Source organism: Lissotriton helveticus, chromosome 8, assembly GCF_964261635.1.
Source record: "Lissotriton helveticus chromosome 8, aLisHel1.1, whole genome shotgun sequence".
Taxonomy (NCBI): domain Eukaryota; kingdom Metazoa; phylum Chordata; class Amphibia; order Caudata; family Salamandridae; genus Lissotriton; species Lissotriton helveticus.
The window spans coordinates 1,248,765,658-1,248,790,077 of NC_136069.1; the positions used below are offsets into that span (position 1 = coordinate 1,248,765,658).

General features: G+C 41.5%; 1 protein-coding gene across 2 annotated transcripts in view; it reads left to right on the top strand.

Moving 5' to 3' along the window:
* The window catches only part of OCA2 (OCA2 melanosomal transmembrane protein), a 1,149,362-nt gene that overhangs the window by 921,907 nt on the left and 203,035 nt on the right, over positions 1 to 24,420 (top strand). For both annotated transcript variants that reach the window (XM_078656175.1, XM_078656174.1), the window contains one exon: positions 3,232 to 3,336. In XM_078656175.1, coding sequence (XP_078512301.1) covers positions 3,232 to 3,336 — 105 coding nt within the window. The remainder of the gene's footprint in view (positions 1 to 3,231; positions 3,337 to 24,420) is intronic.

Below are 24,420 nucleotides of genomic sequence, written 5' to 3' on the forward strand. Positions count from 1 at the left end.
AACGGTGTGTCGCTCTCAATGTGCATGCTTGCTCCTGGGCCGTGGTCAATGATTATGTGGATTAGTGTATTGATTTTCCATATTTGTGTAGGAGTTCATTCGTCTGTTTTAGCGGTCTGCGCTTGCCTCTGGTCCTGCTGAACAAATTGTTGGATTGTATTCTTCTGATATTGCTCATTCTGGTACTGCCTTTGAAAGAATTAATGTAATTTTGAAGAATGTATACTACACTGAAAATGAAGCAAACACAAGGTAATACTCGTTTTTTACAATCCCGTATTTCTCTAAAAATGTTGTTCTCTCTAAATAGTATGCCTCTAAAATAGAGAGAGTAGACAAGGCCAGTCTTTTTTCCCTTTCCGTTGCCAATCCGAGTTGTCAGAAATTGGGCCTGGAGTAAGATAGGATTTATCTTGTTTCTCAGGTCATTTAGAATCTGATCTAGAATTTTTCTTTCAAAATTGTCAACCAAATGGATTTCCCAAACCGCATTGCCTGTCCCAACTACCACAACAGGATGTGGAGCCTATTTATCGACTAAGCTTTTAGCTTTGTTCACGGTAGAAAGAGTACCACCCAAATGCCAGCGGGCCTCGGGTCCCCATTGCTGACCCCCCACAGTGTTAGCAGTAACCTGGCTATTTGTAGATTAGGTCCTTGTGCTATTCTAAGTAAAATCTATGAAAGGGGCTTGGGGCTGCCACTTCAGTAGTGTCTAGGAATGCCAATATCATTGTTGATTAATTCCAGGCGAGGTGCTGTCCGTGGGAAGGAATGGAATGTGTATTTTGTTCTGATCTCTGGGCTAAAAATTGTCAATTGGCTGATGTCGCTGGACTTAACACATACGCTTGCTGCTCCCTAAGCTGGAGTTCAAGCAAAGAGTTAGACTGAAAGTAATCGTGTTTTTAAGCAAAAGACCACCTTTGATTCCTGCTCTAGTACCGCTTGCAGGCTGTCCAACTCGATATTTTTAAAAAAAAAATGTAAAACTTTATTCGTGACTGCAATCAGATATTACATTGTACATACATATGTCAATCTCCTCATACAGTCTTTTCTCTTTTTCTCCCTTTAAACTGTAGGCATCTGACTCATTGACTCTCATAGTTGTGACCGTATAGCTCGTCTATGATAGCGTGGAAAGCTTTATGTAATAGTAATGGTTCATTACAAATGGGTTCATACTGATAACGCCCAATCACTCTTCAGCGTGTATACAACTTAGGACCCAAAGGTTAAGTCATTGCCAGTCCCATCCCTCCCCACATCCCTCCCCGTTCGGTACGTCTCCTGGCGTCCCAACATATTCTGTACTATACTCCTGGGCCTATGAATTTCGAATAACAGACCCATCCAAATAATTGTGTTCGTCATCCTCTGGCAAACCTGTACGCGCCATGAATAAGGCCTTATTCGTGGTCACACCCTCTCCCACCCGTTCGTCTCCGTTATGAGGTCTCTGCCTGGGAGGGCGTCAAATCCATGTCCTCTAGCTCTAGCAGCATCCGTTCCCAATCTTGTGCAATCGGGTGTTTCCGTAGTCCCCTCTCCTCTTCCCTACGGAGAACTACACCCTCAGCCCTGCCCCACTTTAATACTTCAGATCGCCAGGTCTCTACAGTTGGGGGTCTTGCAGATTTCCACCTCATTGTCAGTGCCCTGACTGCCAACAACAATGCTAAGTCCAGGAGCTTCAGTGGGGCCTTATGTCCTTTGGGTCTTTTCCTCGATATTTTTAAATTGACAACTTTGTTTGTAAGTGTGAATGTAGAATGCTTCATTGGAACAACCCCCAACCTTATATTTGATTGCATCACTCGCAGGCCCTTATCAGGGGCACTGAGGTCATCGCAAATGTTTGGGGAGCTCACACAAACTATTATTTTTTCATTACTTTCATTATTTTCATTGACTTTTAAGGCAACCCTTTGGTTCCTTTTACATTGCCCTCCTTTACCATTTCTTTAAAGCTCCTTATTTTTTTTCATTGATGACTTTACTTCTATAAAGTTTTACTTAAACTTGGATATGAACGTAGACTTTTTATTACTGTGGTTTTTTTTAAGCAATCCCTATTGCACTTTCTGTTGGGTTGCCTTGTCTATTGTTCATGCCAAGCTAGCCTAGTGAGCCACAGTTGCACTCATTGAAGCTTCTTCACTTCTTAAGTTGGCACTATATGCTTAGTGTTATAACTTCTGATCTCTGTTCTTTTCAGGTTGTAATTTAATTAAAACGTCATAGATTTATTATGTTTCGTTTTGATTGTTATATTTTTCATCTGTTATCATAAAAGTTAATTCACTTAGTGGAAGTGAGTGGGAATGGTTTAACAAAACTCTGTTGTCCTACGTGAAAAGGGACTTATTGCTCTGTTCTCTTAGGTCCTGAGGGAACTGCTCACCAAAGCCCATCTCTATTATCCTTGGGTTGGGAACAGCACAAAGTGTGGTGCCTTAATATTCTAATGTCCAAAGTAAAACAGCAGTTGGCCTCTAGGTCACATGGCACTTTAATTTCTTAGACTAATTAGATAACTTCCCCTCGCACAGTCTTTTCTCTAACAAGTACTTCAGCACCACACGTAGAGATAGTAAGTGCTATATAAATGTTTCAATACAATGCCATGTTTGCAAATGGAAACTTTATGGAGTCAAACCGGAAGTGTATCTATGATCTCCGTTTAGTAAATACCATGCCTCATGTGTGATCATATGTTAAGGAAATATGAAACTCCTCCATTTATCCTCGTTTAAACACAATTTACAACCAGTGTAACTTCCTTGGCCTGCAAGAAAAAGCAACTTATTTATACAACAATCCTGCACTTTCTAAGCACTTTAATAGCAGATTTCCGTTGCTCACTTACATGGTATTCAGTTAACGCACCTCGAAAGGATGGACGACTGAGCCACCCTTGCTGGGATTCAAGCTCCTGACCTACATATCACAGTGTGTCAGCAGACATCTCTTAACTCACTGAGCTATCTTGCTGTCTAAACTGCAGAAATGTCAGGCCACTGGGGTTGTGGAAACAGATGTTCGGTCATGAATACCCTTTCTGCACCTCCTCCCGACCTCCTAGGTTGTACACAGAGTGCATCAGATTACATGTATTTCGTGGTGTTGCCAAGCAGTCCTTATTGGACATGATTATGATGTTTGAGTACGCAGAGAGGTTGTTTTTTTCTCGCTTTTCTAAACTTGCCTCTTTATGTTCTCTTCCAGGCGGTTCCCGATGATCAGCGGCTCGCGGTTGCCCTCATCCTTGTAGTTTGGGTCTCGGCTCTGGCATCATCCCTAATTGACAACATCCCCTTCACGGCTACAATGGTAGGTCCCTGGGTGATACACGGCAGAGTTGATCGAAAATGCCATTCTGTGAATAGTGACCGCGAATTGCAGAAAAGTGGGTTGCCTAGCAACCGATTTTTAAAGGGAACTGTTTAATTGTGAAAGCTCTACTTTTATAAACGGAAACGTTTCCCAATTACTAACCTCTTGCCTTAGAAAATAGCACTGGCAAACTTTGAAGCTGGGGAACCAGGTTCGAGTCTGGAGGGAGACTCCAACATCCTGTGATTCTGCGAAAATCACATCCTCTCCCCCAGAAATGAATGTGTCCGTCTGCAGTTCGTGCAATGTGCTCCTGTAAAGCGCTCTGATACCTTCGTGAGTTCACGCTCTATAAAACTGAAAAAAAGTCAGTAGGGCTCACCTTTGGGACCCATTTGCTTCTCCAGTGATTTTAAGCTGCGCAGCATCCCCTTTGCTGTGCAGCATGACTAAAGAAAAAAAACAAAAAAAGGCACTATGACGAGTTAGTCATGCTGAGTATACTCACGCCTAAAACGTGGCGCAAGTTCGTTTTTTTTTTAATTTACAGAGCTGGATCTGTAAAAAAAAAGAAATATATATATATATATATATATATCATGCAAAAGCTTTTTTCTTTTTAAAGTGAGGGTCAGGTAGAGCGCAACGCTGTGGGCCAGGGTAGATGGAAGCAACCAACAAGTGAGAGTAATCAATTTGAAGGGAATCGATGTGGAGTGTATGGAAGCAACACAGAGCAGGGCAGGGAGGAGAAAAACAGGCAACAGCACATGGAACGGGAGAGCAGTGGTGTAGCTAGGGGGTGGGGTGGGGGCGGATTGCCCCAGGTGGCACAAGTTTTGGCGGCGGCGTAAGGCCCCCTCCCCCCTGCACCCCCCGCTCTCACCTGCGGCCTTATGAATAGCCAGCCCCTGCTCTTTGATCACGCTTCAGTGGGTAGCAATCACAGGGGCCGCCACAGGTGGCCTAAGGGCTAGCCACGCCACTGCGTGAGAGGGAGCAGCACAATGTCGAGAAAGTAACAGCGGAAGTACAAATGGCTGAGTGGAACATGGAGGGTGCAGAGAAAAGCACAAGTGCAGGGGAGTGAAGTTTACCAGGGAGAAGACTGGAAAATATACACATTACCATGAGGTGATTCATCTGAAAGAAACTAGCATTGGCTAAGCTAATAGGTCAGGCAATGGTTTCCCGCCTTTTTGCTTTGACAATTGTTTTTTGTTCTGTCAAGGTTTCTGCAAAACTTTAATGTTGCGGAAGCAGCTGGGCTCATATCAATCTAAAAAGCATCTTTGCCTATAGGCAAGTATATTTTACTCATTACCATAGTAAGGCTTTACAGAAGATGACTACTTTGCGTGTGGATGTGTGCCTTGTAGAAAGGCAGTATATTGTAACAAAGTAATTTCACACAGTGGGTGCAGTGTGATGAACCACTGCCACATGATGTATGCTATAATGGCTGAATGAAAACTGGCACAAAAACAGACTGGTGGATTGAGTCTGGCGGAAAACCTGTTTTAGCAACTATATTATTAATAAAATGTTAGTAAAACAAAAATGTCTTTGCCAATTCAGATCTAAAAAAAAAGCCATTTGGTCTGGTGTTGGCTATCTTGCCTTTGCTAATTGCTTACTGTAATATTTTTGAAAAACTTTCTTATACATAGTGATGCTTGCAAAGACAGAGGCGTGCAAATAGGGAGACGTGTAGATAGACAGATAGACATACATAAATAGATGGACAGAGTTGCGTAGATAGGGTTGTATAGAGAGAGATGGTTGTATAGATTGACTGGGTAGTACAGATAGATTAGGTAGTACAGATAGAGTGGGTAGTAGAAATAGAATTGGTGGTATAGATAGAATGGGTTGAATAAAAACAGTTTTGCATATATGGTTGAATAGATAGATGGATATAGTTGTAGAGATGGCTAGTTAGATTTGTATAGATGGAAGGATGGGGTTGTAAAGATAGATACGCAGGCAGACAAATACGATAGTGTTGTATGAGAATGGATAGAGTTGTATTGATAAATAGATTGGGTTGTATTGATAAATAGATTGGGTTGCATAGATAGGGTTGCATTAATAGGGTTGCATAGATAAATAGATAAGGTTGTATGGATATATTTACAAAGATAGAGCAGTAAATTGGAATAAATAAATAGCAGAGCTTCAATCAGTAATACAAAAGTTAAATGTCTATAGAGGCACAACAAACACGAAGACTGAAAGCAAAGTAGAAAGCCATACAAGCAGGACATACTGATTGGTTTACAAATATAACCTTGGGATTTAACTAAAATACAGACCAACATGATATAAGGGAGTGCTGTTATAAATGCACTTCATTGCACGCACACTAAAAGAAATGGCACCTTCATGGAGAGCAGTTTCAAATGGACACAATGTGAATGCTGTGAAATGGCAGTTGTCGGATAAAGGACACTCCAAATGGAATTTATAACACCATTAGCAGGAGACAGGAACTGATAAAGCTGGACTCTGCCCTCTGCTGAGCATGGAGGAGAGGGTAAAAAGCATCTTGCTATCACATCAGACTCTATAAACACAAAGGCAACATTAAAGTAATAAAGTAAAAACAAAAACACTGCCACTGAACAGAACAATCTTGTGCGAGAATGTGATACTCATGAAAGGGCAGGATGCAGTCACTCAAAATGAAGTTAGCCAGTGGTTTTAGTGCACTGGCTCCCCTTCCCCTTTCTATATGCTGCAGTGGGTGGAAACAACATGTAAATGACAGACAGCTGACTGAAAGCCCCTTTAAGTAAGTATATTATATATATCTTTTTTTTAACTCAAAAGGTCTTGGCTAATGCCAGACCTAAAAAGTAGTGCTTGAAAAGCAAACAGTGGAAACATAGATGGAAGCCAATCAAGAGTTTATAAAAAGGCTATGCTCCATGGAAGGGACAAACACAAGATTGACAAGTTGAGACAAATAAACAGGCAAAGAAAAGTGACTTGAAAGCAATAACTCAATCAATCAAGGGCTTGCAAAGCGCAGCTACCAGCATCTGATTGCTAAAGCGGGCACTCGGGCAATTCCCCGAGGGTCTGGGGTCCGAGTTCCATCTGTGGGCTGCTTTTTTGAGCAGTCTGGGGGCTGATTTGGGCGGTGTCTCTGTTCAGATACAGCCAGCGGCCCAGTGGATGTCTGAGTGGCCTTCCTGCAGGCAGATGTGCGTTCATTACCCCCCTTTTATCAAGGGGCAGAGGTGTCACTACCTTTCTCTCCCTGGGTCGGCCGAATAATATATGCAGATTGGGCAGGGGGCCTGAGCAGGAGTAGGCTCACTTGTTTTCTGGTGTGTTTCACCAGTGTAAACAAATCCATGAATTTTTTTGTACCCCCTCCTTTTTAATAACCTTTGGCCAAAGCAGTGTTTTGAGGAAAGGCAGTATGCAAATGTGGGCCACTTTTTTTTTTTTTGCGTGCCTGGGCCGGTTTTTAATCCTAATCCAACCCTGGCAGCTACTCACCTGTGAGGGTCTCAAGGCGCTGGGGGTGGGTGTGGGGTGCTGCTAGTTGGACTGCGAGGTGGATCATTCAAAGAGCCAGGTCTTGAGGTCCTTCCTGATAGGGCCAGTGACGCTGATTGCGTTAGTTGCAAGGGCAGGGAGTTCCAGGTCTTGGTGGCGAGGAAGGAGAACGATCTTCCTCTGGTTCTGGTCATGTGGATCCTTGGGATGGAGGCGAGGGCAAGTTGGGAGGATCGGAGTTGTCTAGTGGGTACTTGGAAGTTGAGGATTCAAAATCGTGACTTCGAGAGAAATCAGTGCTGACATTTGCATTACACTCCAAGTCATCTCCCTGGCTGTAATGGGTGAATAACTGCTACTTTGAAGACTGTGGAGCCGGTTTGTTAATTTTTGGTGCAATGCTTTGCAGCACCTGCAATTGCAATAATACTCAACTCTTCTTTCCTACACAAGTATTTCGCAATAAGCTGACAGTGTTTTTTCAGGGAAAGGTAAATAGTGAGTACGAGGATTTTTCCTTGAATTGTAAGATCAATGGCCTGAGTACTATTCCATCCTCCCTCTACTATCCCAGGAATCACATGATGATGCTGAAGTCCGTCCGAATGTGCTGGACTGATTTACTCCTTTTTCTGAGGATAGAACTATTAGACTTCATAAGACTACTAAGTCAGGCTTTCCACTGGACCCCTGTCCACCTTTTGTACTACATATGGTTTCTAAGACAGTTACTGGGCATCTTGGTATACATCTCAATAGGGCATTATCTGCAAGTCAATTTCCAGCGGATTGGAAGAGGGCATACATTTGCCTGTTATTGAAAAATAACCTTCTTTGGACCCAGGGGATACTATTGTCCTAGTTCTAGACTATCCTTACCTTCTGAAATTCTCCAGAAGCCTCTCTAATGAAGACCGTATGTCATTCCTAGATGCCCATCCCATAACATTCTCGATCCCTCTCAGCGTTGATTCAGGCCACTACTATGTACAGAATCCAAATTGCTAGTTGCCACTGAAGAGATTTGTAGGCAGGTGGCCTCAGTAGGTAGGGCTGCACTGATTCTTCTCGATCTAACTGCCACGTGTGACACAGTAAACCTTTGACACAGCAAACCGCTCTGCTTGTCAACTCGCTTGAGAGTATCAGGATCAAAGGTGTAGCCCTTACCATCCTCAGTTCTTTTCTGTCTGATAGAGCTTTTGGACATTTGATCCTTTCACCTTACACTGTGGAGTGCCTCGTGGATCGTTATTGTCTCCCACTCTCTGCAACATTTACATCACTCCCCTGGCTAAGCTTATTAGGTCTTAGGGCTTTGTTGCTGTGACCTATGCAGCCGACACACAACTAGTGGTGTCTATCTCATTGGATGTTGCTGAAGTAGCCAGTAAATTGAGAAACTGCCTGGCTAATATTGTCATATGGATACAAGAAAATTGCCTAAAGTTAAACTCTGAAAAGGCAGAGGTTATCCTATTTTGCCCTAATACTTCGTTCTGAAACACCCCGATGGTGGCCCTCCAACATCAACCCTTTGTAAAAAATAAATAATCTGTGGGTGTTGTTTGATGGACAGATTAGCTTCTCTAATCAATGTAACCAGGTCACATCCCCCTGCTTCCATCTCCTTGGAGTGCTAGGGAAAGTGTTTCCATATATTACTCTGGAAATGCAAGATGGTCATCGTAGCATTAGTACTACTAAAGCAACATACTCTATTTGGGCATCCAGAAACAACTACTTTTTAAGCTACGGTCACTTCAAAATGCAGCTGCTCGTCTGTTGCTTAAATCATCGAAACATAATTCCATCTCCAAAAGTATTCGAGACATACATTGGCTTCCAATCTGTGAACAAGTCAAATTTAAGGGCCTTTGCATGGCCCATAAGACGTTGTATGGCAAAAGCTGGTCTTCTGGAAAAAAAATTCGTGGCATGTACCTTCTCGTGAATTAAGATCCAGCACTGTTAAATTGGTGACTGCACCAAAATAAAGAGAGAGCTGGATTAGGAGGGAGACGTTTATCTTTCCTAGCGTGTAGACTCTGGAACACCATGCCCCTTGTCCTCTGATCTCAATCAAATAGAGAATCTGTCAGAAAAATGCTTAAAACATGACTATTTTTAAATAATATCAACTAGTCAGCTGCTCATCGCTTCGAGAACACTTGCCTTAAGACGCCTCAGCAATTGCGCGCTTTACAAAAGTTTAACTTTCTTTTTACTTGTACAAAGGGAAGAAAGCCGCACAGAGCCACGTTTATTCAAACATGGCTTGCCACTGCTGCCATCCCCTGCGCTGTTGCACTAAAAGGCAGCCTAGCACCATGTACAACCTTTGCACCATGGTGAAAAGGTGTTTTTGTGATCCTGTCTAGTATAGAGTTTTTGTTTTAAAACATACTCTCCCAGTACGAAATCTTAAGCCTAAACAAATTAAAATACATCCTAACCTTGGGTGTGTGCTGTACAATGCAGCAGGTATGCAATAAACGGACTATTTGGAGGAATGACAATTTTTCAACAAGTTAGAGCCTTCATCAAAGAGGTGCTATGTTTTAAAAAACCGTTTTGCTTTAAAACATAGCACCTCTTTGATGAAGGCTCTAACTTTGCCAATTTCAGTGGATCAGACCTTGCTTCAAAAGTCTGTGCTGATCTGCCCAATATACACCCATGTAATGCCTCCTTAATATAAAGTGTTGCAAAGTGCTATTTGCACTGAGAAAAGGATCATTTTTAGAAAACAAATACCCTTTCAAGACTTTGTGCAGCTTTGCATCACTTTGCACTGCACAACATCTTAGAAAATCTTCCCTGTAGGTATAATCCTTCGTCCATCTACTAAGGAAAATCATATTAAAAATGAAAGATGGAGTGTCATCACTCATTCAAGCTCTGGCCTTTTAGAAAAATCACTTCCATTGAGTGCCAACAAAATTACTGCACAGACACATGTACACAAATCCAACAACACATATTTCAAAGATTGAACATTAGTAGACATTGATGGACACACAGGCCAACACACCTGTAGATACCCAGGCACAGATAACAACCATAGGCAAGCATGGATAGTGGGACATTTGGATGCTGGTCTCATGTACTTTCAATCTCTACCCCTGTTGTGAAAATCAAATTAACAGTAGCCATCAGAAAAGCATCCACAGTTATTTGAACACTTGTCCCTCTGTGCATAAATGGACTCTACTGGGTGAGGAAAGTCTTTAGCCTCAATTACCAGCCTGCCCCTGCTCTTTTTGAAATGATCACTCACCTCTAGGTGATCGTGTCCTCTGAATTTTCAGAACATATTTAGCCTATGATAGAACGACATGTACGTAGTATCACAATTCCGTTTATGCATCTCTCTCATTGTAGCATTTTACACACTGTTTTTATTATGAATGCCCGGGACTGTGTTTTGCTTATTAGGTTTACATTTCTAAACAGGATGCTTTTAATGTTTACTATTACTGAGGTATGTGACCTGTTTTAAAATGAATTTTGTTTGCTTCCTATTGACACCTAACGACTCTAAAACGATTTCTCTACATTACTCAAGTCTTCTTGCTTCTCCAACCTTTATTATCAGCCCATGTTTACAGTTTCCTGCTGAAGCAATTGGGTTGTTGGTTGACTGGGTGTTGAAGTGGTCAAGCAGCAATCACAATCCTTGTCAAGACGAGACACAAGCCATTGCTAAATTAACCTGTGCTTAGCCCTCTTGTAGCTTGGCACAAAGTAGTCATACTTAACTTCGAGGCAATGTGTAAAGTATTTGTGCAACACTTCAAACAGTAAAAAAAAGTGAAAAGCACCACACAAAAGGGATAGCACACCAAGTTTGAAGATTAAGGTACTTTTAGTAAATATTAGGAGCAGTGTTCTGCCGCATACAAAAAACTTTTGTTTATGTTCCCCTATCGTGATGGGAGTTCACAACATATGTTTAAGAAGCACACAACAGATACAACACCAATTTTGACAAATCAAATCTTTTAGTATTTGGCCAATTAGAAGTGTAAGAAAAAATATTGACAGACAATATTTAACAAACACCACAAAATACACAAAAATATATTCACCTTAGTGACATGAAATGGTGACAGATTGTGACAATGCACATCAAGAACTTCACAAATATTAACAAAGACAAAAACATCAACATTGAAATCATATTTCTTCTGCTATTACTAGCAACCACAGAGACCCAAACAACTTTTATTGTGTATGTTAAATATTGTCTGTCAATATTTTTATTTACGCTTTAAATTTTCCAAATACTAAAAGATTTGATGAATCAAAATTGTTGTTGTATCTGTTGTGTGCTTCTTACACATATGTTGTGAATTCCCATCAGGATAGGGGGACATAAACAAAAGAGTTTTTTTATGTGGCAGAACCACCGCTCCTATACTGTATCTATCCACAGGTTCTGCACAATACTGGGTTACCCCATTGAGATTACTGATTCACTTTCAATAAATAAAGCAAGACCAAAACAACAAAATCCAGTGAGTAGAACTGGAGAGATGCGATTTTAAGATTTCAGTGACAATTGTGCCAAAATGCTTAAATCGACAACTGTGGATATCTGGTTGTTGCAGACAAGAACAAAGTTCAGGCCAACCATGATGGAGTGTGGACTGGCTTCAGGGATCCACTTAGGCCCACTGGAAAAAGTACCTTAAATCCAGTTTTTCTGAAAATTGCATGCGTCTGCATCAAAGATTTCTCGCACAGCTGAAGCAATGCATCAGTTCCGAGATGTAGTGAGGCTGCGGTGTGAGATCCTGCATCATCGCGGAGGATTCTGAAGACGCGAGCTTCCAATGTGAAGTCCGGTGTCGCGAATGCGTCGAGTAGCCTGGGTGATGCGTTGGCTCCGAGGAGCTGTGATGTGGAGTCTGGTGTCATCATAGAGGCTGCCATTGGTGAGGGTTGAGAGTTCCTGTGCCAAGGATGCATCACACAGTGCAGGTTCTGATAATGCAGAGGGTTGTGGTGCCATTCTTTGCGATGGAAGAGGCCTATGCAGTGGTAGTGATGTGTTGGTTCTACTCAGTGTCTGCACCACACAGCACAGGAGATGCATTTGTTCTGCTGGAACCAGAGGCTGGCAAAGCATCTTAGAACCACTTTCAAGGGTCCAGAACTGTGATGACACCACTTGACAGGGTAGCACCCGGTGCTGGTGTTTGAAGTTGTTGGAGCCCTCTGTCCCTGAGGCTCAAGTCAGGAGGCCTGCGAACTAGCCCTTGGAGTCACACTAGAGTTGTGGGCTCAACAGATGCAGGTCCAGTCCTCCTCACCCAGTCAAGAGGGCAGCAGGCTAGCACCTCAGGGCAGCAGTCACCTTAGAGCAGCAGCTCAGCTAAGTGGCAGTCCTTTCAGCAGCACAGCAGTCCTCCATCCTGGCATAATATATACAGGCCCAGAAGTGTACTGAAGAGTTAGTATCTGAGGTCCCATATTTATATCCAGTTCTGCCTTTGAAGTGGTAAAGGCTTCTAGAAGCATGCTATTGAAGTACACAGGAACCCTACCTTCCTTTACCTATCTCCAAAGGAACTACAAGGGCTAGCAAGCCACAGCCTATTAAAGTGTAAGTGTGACTGTGCCCAATTCTTCCCTCCCATCCTGCTAGTGATGGACCATCCGGACATAGCTAAGCTCCCTATTGTGTTTGGCTGTCTAGAAGGAATACACAAAGCCCAACTGTCAAATGCACCCACTCATTTGACCCAGAGACTAGCACCAAATGGATAAGGCAGGAAAATGCCAACTTTCTTAAAGTGCCATTTTCAAAATTAGTAAATAATGAAAATAGCACACGCAACATTAGGAGGGTGCAGCAAACTAAGTGATGCTGCACATTGCACATGGCATTTCAAGGCATCTTGCTGCTCGAATCACATTCTACAATTCGACAAGGTGCACAGTTGCATCTTGGATCTACAAAATATTTCCATGAATTCAAAAGGCAACTTTCATTAACCTAAACCTAAATGGGTGGAGTAAATATTTACTAGCAGCAAGGGTTTAATAACCTACATTGGCTGAACCTCGTCCCGAAGCAGCAGTTTGTGGAGGTATTTTCTTGCACATTACCAGTGGAATTATAAATGTTACCACTAAACATTTAGGCCTGTTACAATCTTAAATGCCTCCTACTCTCAATGAATATTAAAAGTTTTTATTTCATATTGGCCAAATTCTTCTGAAATACATGCTTCTACATGAGGATGCTGATGTTTTACCATTGCTCTATTTATATATGTGTGATTGGTTAAAGGTATGGATGCATGACTGTTGTGCAGTGATCTAGGCTATTTCTTTTCTAGGTTTTTGACTATTCAATTTAAACTGAAGAAGCTCCACTTCTATTGCTGCCTTGATTGTCCTGGCTTCTGAAAGTTAGCCTTCCTGGGACTATGTGAAGTGTTTACAAACATATTTTGATGTTGGACGATGATTGGCTAAGTCCTATCACCAGGTTTGAGGTTGCGATTTTTTCCAAAGCCAATTGCGTTAATAAACCAAATCTACCAGTGCTCTGGTCTGAATTCAGGGGTGTGACTTTTGTGGCAACCTCAGTCCGCAACCTCAGATTCATTATATACATTCAAGCAAAGTTGCATCGTGTTGAGATATCCTTGTTAAGCAAACATTGCTTCATGACAGGTTTGGTAACAACAATGCAACTCCTAACAATCCAAAGATCAACCATATATACTCTTTTTGGATCAGTGGACACACTCGGACTTAAAACCAGGATAAAAGTTTTGAGAGGAGGACTTCCCTTGTAAGGTAGTAATAAATGTCCTAAAGATCTGTTGAATGTTTTGTGCTGCACCTGTTGCCCCACGTGTCATCTTAAATAGAGGAGTTGGGTGTTAACAGAAATACTTTGACGGCAGACTGCTGTTTCTGCACCTCCCTCTAGTTTCTTTTGTATCAGATGTCCTTGTGCAACAAGCCCTGGCATCAGCCGTCAATTGATGCCTCTGTAAGTCAGATCCTAAGTGGTAGAGGGGTTGGGCATGCCCCAAGTGATGAAATCCAGGAGAACAGTGTTTGGTTTTCAATAAATTCTTCATTTGCAATCAATTAATTCACTCAAAAGTGATGATTTTATTTTCAGCCAACGCGTTTCGCTCTCGAGATGAGAACTTTGTTGTTGCCCCACATGTCATCTTAATTAGAGGAGTTGGGTGTCCCTTGTGATCATCCAGTCATTGTGTCTGCTTAGTAGAGCAATTTTTGTTCAAAACTCCCTAGTGCTAATGGATCAATTAGAATTAGTAACATTGTTCAAAAATCGGTTCCTCCATCCACCAAAAGTACATCCTTCTTTTCCTCATTCTTAAATCTTGTGATGAGGGTGGCCTCTTGCCACCTAGCGTATTAAGTATTTCTGTCACCTTATTAACCAAAATTATATGCAGTTGTAGAAACAAATATTCCTAACACGTTATGTCACCCATCTATACCTCAAACTTTATAAGGAAGTTGTGCGCCAATAGCATGTTGGCGACTACCTCAAGCACATACACAGCTGAATAAACATCAACTCTCTTGATCAAAAAGCAGTCTAAATAGAAATCCTGTTACTGTGCTGTATGGCTTTAAATGACCTACCATTCATATTGCTGCCTGCAAGGGCCTGGCTGCCAACTTTCAGAATCAGCTATGCAATCTAGTAGTAACCTTTGATTCACAGTGATTAAGTCAATGCTGTCACAAAGCCGGACTACTGAATGGTGTCTTCACCGCTTATAAATGGCTCACATGAAAATGCTTATCCAACTGGTGCTGTCACAATGAGAGTACTGCATTGCTAGAGCAGCACAATCATAGCTCCTGAAATCTCAAGACCTATGCCTCACTCATAAAACTGACTTTGGTCTCATGCTTGCATTAAGGTGTGCCAAAAGGTCATTATTCCAGTATATGGAATAATTACATTGCATTAAAGGTGTGCCAAAGAGTGCCAAAGGGTAATTATTCCAGTATAATTGAGTGGAAATAATTATTTAGCGATTTCATAAGATTAATGGACTTTATTATATTTTCTTTCAAGTGCACCTTTATGGAATTTTTCATGTTGGTGCTTAAATTCCTTAATGAAATTAATTTACAATGTTTTTTTGGTCAAAAAAGTAAGCCATTTGACTTTTTGCAAATTATTTCTTTAGCAACTCCAGTTTGCTGGAAAGTCTTCAAAAGCCGGTTTTCTGGGGTTTTCGGTTTCAAAAACCCTTTTTGTAGATTTTCTCCTACAATTTAATGAATGTAATGCAATATACTAGGTTTTGCATAGAATGTAACAGATTTGTGTGGGTGAGGTTACAAAATGTTAGCCTCTCAGATTATTCACTTCCTCCCGTCGCATTTTAACATTGGCCTTCAGGGATCTGAAGCAGCCACACAGTGAGATGAACACTAACCAAATATACATGAATTGTGTTGGCTAACTACAGTCCTAAACAGATATATGTGCACCGTATTATAATCCACTATGTGAAATTGTTGAGAGTCTGGCAGCCCACTAAAAGCTGCCAGCAATTCAAAACAGTTGTCCTATTAAGCCCTAGACCAATTAACCACTTCTAAGTGATTCTTGCTGTAAGCTTGTTCTCTAAATGATGGTTTCTATATTTATAAATCATTAGGTGTATTTTTGGAATATTTATATAATATTCTGTGTTTGCATTTTGGACACCTTGTAAAAGTTGTAGGACAAAGTAGTATTTCATACTGACAACATCGAAAATGAAGTTTGGGAAATTTTTTTCTAGGAATATTTAGGCAATTGGTGGACCTATAGCATATACAAATGCAAAGCAGCACCCATTACTCTTTTATCCTAATAAAACAAAAACTTTAGGGGATTAATAATTCATGTTGCTATGTATTGAAGGACAGGGGTCAAGCTATGCCAAATGTATCAATGACATGGAGTACTATGTCATGAAAATGTTTTCTGTCCAGTTGTGGGATCTGTATATCCTACCTACATCTGCAGGTCTCGGTGTATAGTAATAACTGCTTATAGGGTAGGAGGGAGTCGCCTGTCAATTTTTGGATTTTAAAAAACAGTGGATCCATATTATATCACTTAGTTCAATTAAGTGTCTAACTAGTCTATAATGTGACACTTAACATATGAGTTGTTTTGAAACATCAACCTTTGGCGTCTTAAGTTCGTGGCATCCACAATGGTATTGGAGCCAGCAATCTTGTAAAACAACTCTGAGTCAACAGTTTGTTTTGAATGCCAACAGGGCTCTTTCGGACTTATTCCTTTAGAAATTGACAAACCGGTCCCATTGATACAGGTGTTTGTAATACCTATAAATTACAAGAAGGATAACATATTTTCTATCTACCAACTCCTACCTCACTTCTACCATTTCTCAGCTTTGTTAATAAATGGTGTTATTAAACAATTTGTTTATAGTCAATTTACAAACACCATGTTTGAATTTTATTTCATATATCTTGTTTGTATTCTTGTCCTCCAACCTTTACTATCTGGGTGTATGTCTAAATGGTTTCACATATGAAATACCCTCTTAATGTGATTATTTACCAAGGGTTGCATGCATAATATACTGTTCTCTGGCATTCTTGCTACAAATGTTGAAGTTCAGACATGCCTGGGTGCACAATTACTACTGTTTAATAAAATGATCGAACTTCTGGTTTCATCTTGCTGGGGATTGTCAGTTAAATGTTATCTTCACTGGTAATTTAATAATGGCAATTTAGGAAATACATTGTTTCTCCATTTTCATCATCTAGCAAAGCTTCATCCCAATTTTTGTAATTGTGAAAGTTAATGTTGAATATAAGTTGATGACTGTGATCCTGTGAGAGATTGATTTCTTTTTGTGACTTTTGCAATATTGCTTACCAAGTTTCCTGTAAAATGAAACTTTTTGTTTACCGTCATAAAGCCAAAAGCATAAATGTTGCCTATTAACAAGTTGCTTTGTTTTAAAGTCAAACAGAAGCTTTGAAGCTCTCATTGTTTGGTTTAAATATTTCTGTACAAAATAGTTTGGGCACATCTTGTTGGAGAGGATATAAACGCCAGTCGAATGAATTGAATGAAATGGGATTCTCTACGATTTTTATTTGGCTTGCCTCCCCTTTCCTCTACATACGTAAAGCAATTATATTATGGCCCCTCTTTAACATACCATCCAAGTTAAATATTGCAGTCTTTTTACTGTTCTTTTGTACTTTTCTACTTAAAGGACTAACTTCCCTATCTTCTCCCTTTTAATCAAGCCTGCCATACAAGGTCAAGTTGTCCATCGGATCCTAAGATCAGCACTTTAAATGTACTCCTACTGCTGAGCAATTGTGCAGCTGGCCAATGGATTTAGTGGTTTCAATCTCAACATCTTGCCCATCCTTTTTCCATTAATAAATCTAATAGTCCAGTCCTATTTGACACTAAATTCAAAGATTGAATATACAGAAATTATAGGTAATATTACACACTGAAGCTTTTAATTGGTATGTCTGTTCCTTTTCTCAGGCAAAATGCCCTGGGCCGGAGTCTTTCCAAACTATTGAGTGAAAACAGATGAATCTTTGCCAAATTGGGTGTTCATTCTTGGGGCTGGCAACTGATCAATCAGGTGGGTGTTTTCCCTTGGGAAAACCTATGGAATCGGAGGTAGGGGTGACTACATTCATCCATATGAACATCTATGGTTTTACTTGTTCTCCCTCAGACATTTTCCTCCTTGGAGAAGAAATTGGGGACTTGTCAACCATTAACATTTGATCAAACTCACCTGATTCTCTTTGTTGACACTTAACTTGATAAGAGGTTTGTGCTCTTCAGTAATAAATACTTTTCCCTTTTTATTTTGGTGTTAGGTGTTTGACACAGCTTCAGCTTCACAGCATATTGTAGTTTTGACTGGCACAGACGGTTTCTACTTTTTTGGTCGTGATGCACAGGAACCTTTGCACCAAAACTTCCTTCTTTCAATCTTTACTATTCTTTGATCATAACAACAAATACACATTAGGGTGTTATACCCTTATGTATACTTTAAAGGAATTTGGGACTTCCTTTCTCTTCTCTCTGCCTAAATTCCGAATGCCTCAATGAATAAGTCAGTTCCTGCCATTAGACATAGACTTTTGTAATTAATGTGAATATGAGAACTATTTTCATATTCTGATTGTTTGCTATTGTGTTATATAACTTTTGCAAACTTGAAGTCACGCGAGTGACTAAACATGTTTTGGATATACTTTTGGATGTTACTTCGCTCACATGAAGAGCTTTGACAATAAACAGAACCTGGATTAGCAATTTCCAGACCTCGACTTGTTAGACTAAAATTGTAATTAACAAAATACATTCTGGAGTGCTGTGATATCTTTTGTATCTATGTCATGAGTGGTGGCCTTCTGGATCCATCCCTCTTTTTCAACAAAATTGGTAGTAGGGTTCCCGAAATCCATTAGCACCATGTCGCTTTCCTGTTACTAACTGCTCTTTTCAATTACCACGCACATTTGTTTTGTAGAATGTGCGATCTTGGTAACCACTACTACCACTTCCTATTCATGAATGAATTGACAAACTGCCCCAAATAATAAAATGGATTAATTTACCAATGTATTCACTTATAAAGCTAGTATCTGTAAAACTGAGAAGCCCCAACATGAGGGGTTTACATGGAGGTTTTAACAAATGTATGTAGAGTTTCGGCCCACAGCATGAAACTGTAGTAATTGGGTTTTGCTTGTATAAATATTTATTGGTTCCTGATGAAACCTTTTTAGGGCTCGCCTGCTGATGCGCTTCAGCGCATAGCTGGCGAAGCTCTATTGCGGCTTAAACAGAGGTTAACCACCACTGGCGATTTCACTGGCGATTGCATGTAGTGCATGTGCTTTTTAGGTCATTGCGCTTGCGCAAGCCCTAAAAAGCGCGTGCACAATGCCACCAGCCGCCTGCCTGCCTGCCTGGCGTTACCACATCAAAGGCAGCCCTCCGAGCGCATTTCTCACCCCCTAATTATTCACGGCCGGTCGGCAGGCACATCAAAGGCTGCTGCTGCCGTGACTCGCATTTCTCCTCCCTCCTCCCCTATCACTGCCCAGGCCGGCCGTACTTTCTCTTTACACGGGCGCCCATTCCTGAATCACTTGAAATCTCTCCACATTATTTGCATTTTGTTAATTAAAAAAATAACCCTATCTGTTCTGAACTTTACCAAGGTGCTCGGCCCCTTCTTTCTTCATTTCTTACTGACACGTGTCAAATATATTTTCAAAATTTACGTTGCGTAGTATATTTTTGTCATTTTTGCCCAGTGTTTTATCACGGTATTGACAACATCGAGTCTGCTGTGTCCTAGAATAAAAAAGATTTGGCGTTGTGGTTATGCAAACACTTTCCTTTTTTGATAGCATAAGTCATATGCTTGTGTTTTGATGTGGACATTTTGCATTTGCAATGCCAGCTTCCATGCACGTTGTGAAGGAGGGCTGCCGCCTTGTCCACGTTGACGATGATGCTTGATGGGCGCATGCGATTTGTCCAATGCGCTATTTTCCATAATCGTGGGTTCTCCGGTTTCAGTTAAACAGTTACAAGCTGTCTCTGGAATGCGGCCATGAATCCCCCGACGTATCTGGCTCAAGGTTGCAGTAGGAATGTTTCTGTTACATTTGGCAGCAGTGCGATGACATCGTGCTGTTGTTTTGCTTCGGTAGAAAAAAACAGGTCGGGGAAGGCAGTACCAGAGGATGCTTTGCTAGGGTACTCCCAATTCAGGCATAGGACGCACGCAAGGGCTGCATGTGCAGGCATTCTCCACGAGGAAAGATTGTATGGCTTGAAGCGAATGTTAATTACATTCTGTTTTTGCATGCCGTGTACCTCTTGCTACATTTCATAGCATCTCGAGGTGTCGAAGGTACATCGTAACCCATGTAGAAAAATTATTTTCCATTTCCATGGTGGCCTATTGTTGAAAAATCCTTACTTCACCCTTAGAAGTTAAAACAAAACTGGAGCTTGACAATAATACATTTGATTCATGATTGATGCTACAAGAAAGCTAAGTTTTTTTTTCTGAAATAACTAGTATCGCTGTAGTTTAATTTGAACCCAATTATGAAAATGTTTCTTATTTGATGTTTGCATTTTGTGTTTAAGGGTTCTTCCGAGGCCTATTTAAATGAAGCGTAGCCACCACAGTTTAAAGGCCACAATCTCCACCCTCACTCACCCTCACTCACCCTCACCCTCACTCACCCTCACCCTCACTCACCCTCACCCACACTCACCCTCACCCTCACTCACCCTCAACGCCTCACCCTCACTCACCCTCAACCCCTCACCCTCACTCACCCTCAACCCCTCACCCTCACTCACCCTCAACCCCTCACCCTCACCCACCCTCAACCCTTCACCCTCAACCCCTCACTCACCCTCACTCTCACTCACCCTCACTCACCCTCAACCCCTCAGCCTCACCCTCACCCTCACTCACCCTCACTCACCCTCACCCTCACTCACCCTCACCCTCACTCACCCTCAACCCCTCACCCACCCTCAACCCCTCACCCTCACCCACCCTCAACCCCTCACCCTCACTCACCCTCAACCCCTCACCCTCACTCACCCTCACTCACCCTCACTCACCCTCACCCTCACTCACCCTCACTCACCCTCAACCCCTCACCCTCACTCACCCTCACTCACCCTCACCCTCACTCACCCTCACCCTCACTCACCCTCACCCTCACTCACCCTCACCCTCACTCACCCTCACCCACACTCACCCTCGCCCTCACTCACCCTCAACCCCTCACCCTCACTCACCCTCAACACCTCACCCTCACTCACCCTCAACCCCTCACCCTCACTCACCCTCACTCACCCTCAACCCCTCACCCTCAACCCCTCACCCTCACTCACCCTCACAACACATATTGTGTTACAATAGGTGTCACATTTGCGAAAGATAAAACTATCTAGAGATGTAGCATAACGACCAGAGCTGCCATATAAGTCACGTAAATACAAAACATGTTGCATTCCAAATGCTATAGGTGTCACATTCGCGAAAGTTATAACTATTGGCATTGTAAATGACAAAGCCATCAATTTAGCAATTTTAACAACGAAAAAATAAATAAATTATGTCATTTACAAGACCAATAACTACAACTTTTCTAATGCGAGACCTATTGCATTCCAACCCCACTCATCCACGCAACGCCACTCACACGCGCAATGCCACTCACACGCGCAACGCCACTCACACGCGCAACGCCACTCACACGCGCAACGCCACTCACACGCGCAACGCCACTCACACGCGCAACGCCACTCACACGCGCAACGCCACTCACACGCGCAACGCCACTCACACACGCAATGCCACTCACACACGCAACGCCACTCACACACGCAACGCCACTCACACACGCAACGCCACTCATCCACGCAACGCCACTCATCCACGCAACGCCACTCATCCACGCAACGCCACTCATCCACGCAACGCCACTCATCCACGCAACGCCACTCATCCACGCAACGCCACTCATCCACGCAACGCCACTCATCCACGCAACGCCACTCATCCACGCAACGCCACTCATCCATTTGCAAAACGAAAAATGTCAAACTCTTCTATTGCGAGACCTATTGCATTTTCAATGCTTGTTTATAGTGCTTCTAACAGAACTGTTTCAATTGTTCTTATTTTGTCTGCAGTTGGATTGGTTTCAAATTTGGTGTATATTACATTATTTGGTTGTGTAAAGGCTTCATCACAGTAGTCTGCTTTATCCACAATGACCAATGTTTTCACTATAATGTCCTTTATATCTCCAAGTTCCTTTTGTCTTCCAATTTGCTTTCATCAGCTGCCTCTCTTTCATTTTGAGCTTTCACTTTACATTATATGTCCAAGTTTCACTGCATTGTGATCCTTCAAGTGTATTGTTATTCTTTGGGTTTGTGTATTTATTTTGGACATGTGGTGTAAATTTACTCGTCTCACAAAACTGTCTAAGCTGGTTTATTATGATATAACTACTTGAATTTGTCAGAAGATCAAATTTAAATTTGATTTGCTTAAAAACTCTTCAATGATTAGCAACTTGTCAAAGTCGCAATGTGGTTTTCATTCTCCATGTAGGCACTTGCTTAAGTTACATAAAGTTGTGCAAGCTCATGTTTGCTTAAAGGAATCATGTAATCTCATACACAGTTATGTGCTCCCAGATTGTTGTGAAAATAGTGAGATCTGCTGTGCTGCTCATCTTGGTAGTGAATATAATTCAGCTTCAGTATTCTTTAAAGCATTTGCCATCAACATCCTTAATTGTAACAAGTTAATTTAAACCGCCAAATACAGAATATATTTGTGCCACTGTAACTTCTTAATATTCGATTTCTTTTTTTTTTTATATATAGATACCACCTCTTTCTCATGTGGGTCTACTATAAAGCTAGACCAGGACAGTATGTAGCAATAGAATTGGCTTATAAGATGATGTTATGATCCAAAGATCGCGGCTAGTATATGTTTGCTAGCCTGTGTGCTGAACACATTTAATGCAAACAGACTGTGTACACTGTTTAAAAGTGATACCGCTTTCACTCACTGTCAGGTTCCAAATCTTGCTTTTCAATTGTCCTCAGTGCATTTCATCAAATGGTGATCCTGGAACATTTATTATGTTGTGTTTCAATCCTAAATCTGTGTGAATGTTTACTATCACTATGTTTGTGAGTTTAACCTTTATTGCTGAAAACTGTCTAACTACTTTGTTTAAATGAATACACTTAATTAAAAAATACAGGTCACTATACATTGTGCTAGAGGCTTCAAGAAACATCTGTATTCTTTCTTGTATACTATTCAACAATTCCTCCTTTTTTTATGCCTCAATTCCAATTCATTTTGCACCCGCCTTATACGGTTCTTCAGGGGAAAGGTAGAACTCTATAGAAAGAGAACCAAGCTTAACTAAGAATCTCTCATGATGTGTGTTGTACTTATTAGGTGTATGATACCCCTCAATTCGATATCCTTATTCTTGTTAATTTCATAACTGACAAATAAGCGGTTTCCATTCAATACTCATGATTTGTTAACTCTGGTTTGTCTCATTTCTGCAAAACCATTTGGCTGTTTACAGCCACACCCACTTGCATTCAGTCCTCAATTTACTCCTGTTACCCTTATGCCCCAATTGGCAACAACAGATGACTGTCCTTGCCATTCTCCTACTTTTAACAGATTGTCTGTTTAAAAATTCCACTGCTTAAAAAAGAACATAACATTGCAAATCCTTTTACAATCTGTCTCAACATCACGGAGTTAGACCTGACCTTTTTTTAGATTTTTATTTTTTAGAAAAATTTTTTTTTCCTCATTTGACTTAGCCCTCTTTGGGAAGCGCCAACCACCATGCGTATCTATCCCGAACAATTTCAGGGATTTTTATATGGATGTTAAGACTGGACCAAGATACGATGGAATGAGCGGCGGGAGGAACATCCACAGAGAGGGTAGAAGGTTTTACTCCACCAAGGTGTTTTGCGACCTGCGGACCATACTGTTTAAGCGAGGAGACCTTTTAAGCAACCACCTCATGACAGACATTACTCACCCACCACTTATATACCTGTTCATCACAGCGTCACGCCAAGACATTATAAGAAGTAGTTGTTTGAAAGGTCCGTTCTAATGCTGTGATGCAACAGATTAGAAAATGATTTTAAGTGATGGGGGCTAGTAAATCTTTTTCTGAAGCAGCAGGTTACGTACATATACCCCGAAGACTGTTTTAATGCAATGATGGACACCCTGTAACACACAGCTACAGGCTGTCCGGGCTTAAGGTTGGCTAGGTTCCTACAGGACTCAGACCCACCAGTGATTTATTTATTTATTTATTTATTTTATTTTTGCAATTTTTAAAGTGCCCAAATACCCATAAGGGTGTCTCGGCGCTAGTGTTTACAGAGCTCACTGATGGTGTGACAGGGGAGTTAGGAAGATGAAAACAGCCATGTTTTAAGGCTCTTTCTGAATTTGAGGAGCGTGGGGGCAGTTTTGATATGAAGTGGTAGGGTGTTCCACAGTTTGGCTGTGGCAGTTGTGAAACATCTGTCTCCCCAACTGGCCTTTCTTGTCCTAGGGACGTTCAGCAAGTAGGCAGAAGAAGATCGAAGGGTCCTGTGATGTTCCAGTGGGCGGAGAGCTCTTTTTAGAAACTGTGGTCCTGCATTATTCAGCGTTTTATAGGCTATGCAAAGAGCCTTAAATTTGATTCGGCTCCTAACCAGAAGCCAATGTAGTTCCTTGATATGAGCTGAGGTTGAAGTGAACTTAGGGATGGATAATAGAGTTCTGGCCGCCGCGTTTTGTACTGTCTGGAGCTTGTTGAGAACCTTTTCTTGGGCATTCAGGAGAAGAGAGTTACAATAGTCGGTTCTCGAGAACACTAAGGTGCTGATGAGTGTTTTGCCCGCGGACTGTGGTAGATAAGGAAGTA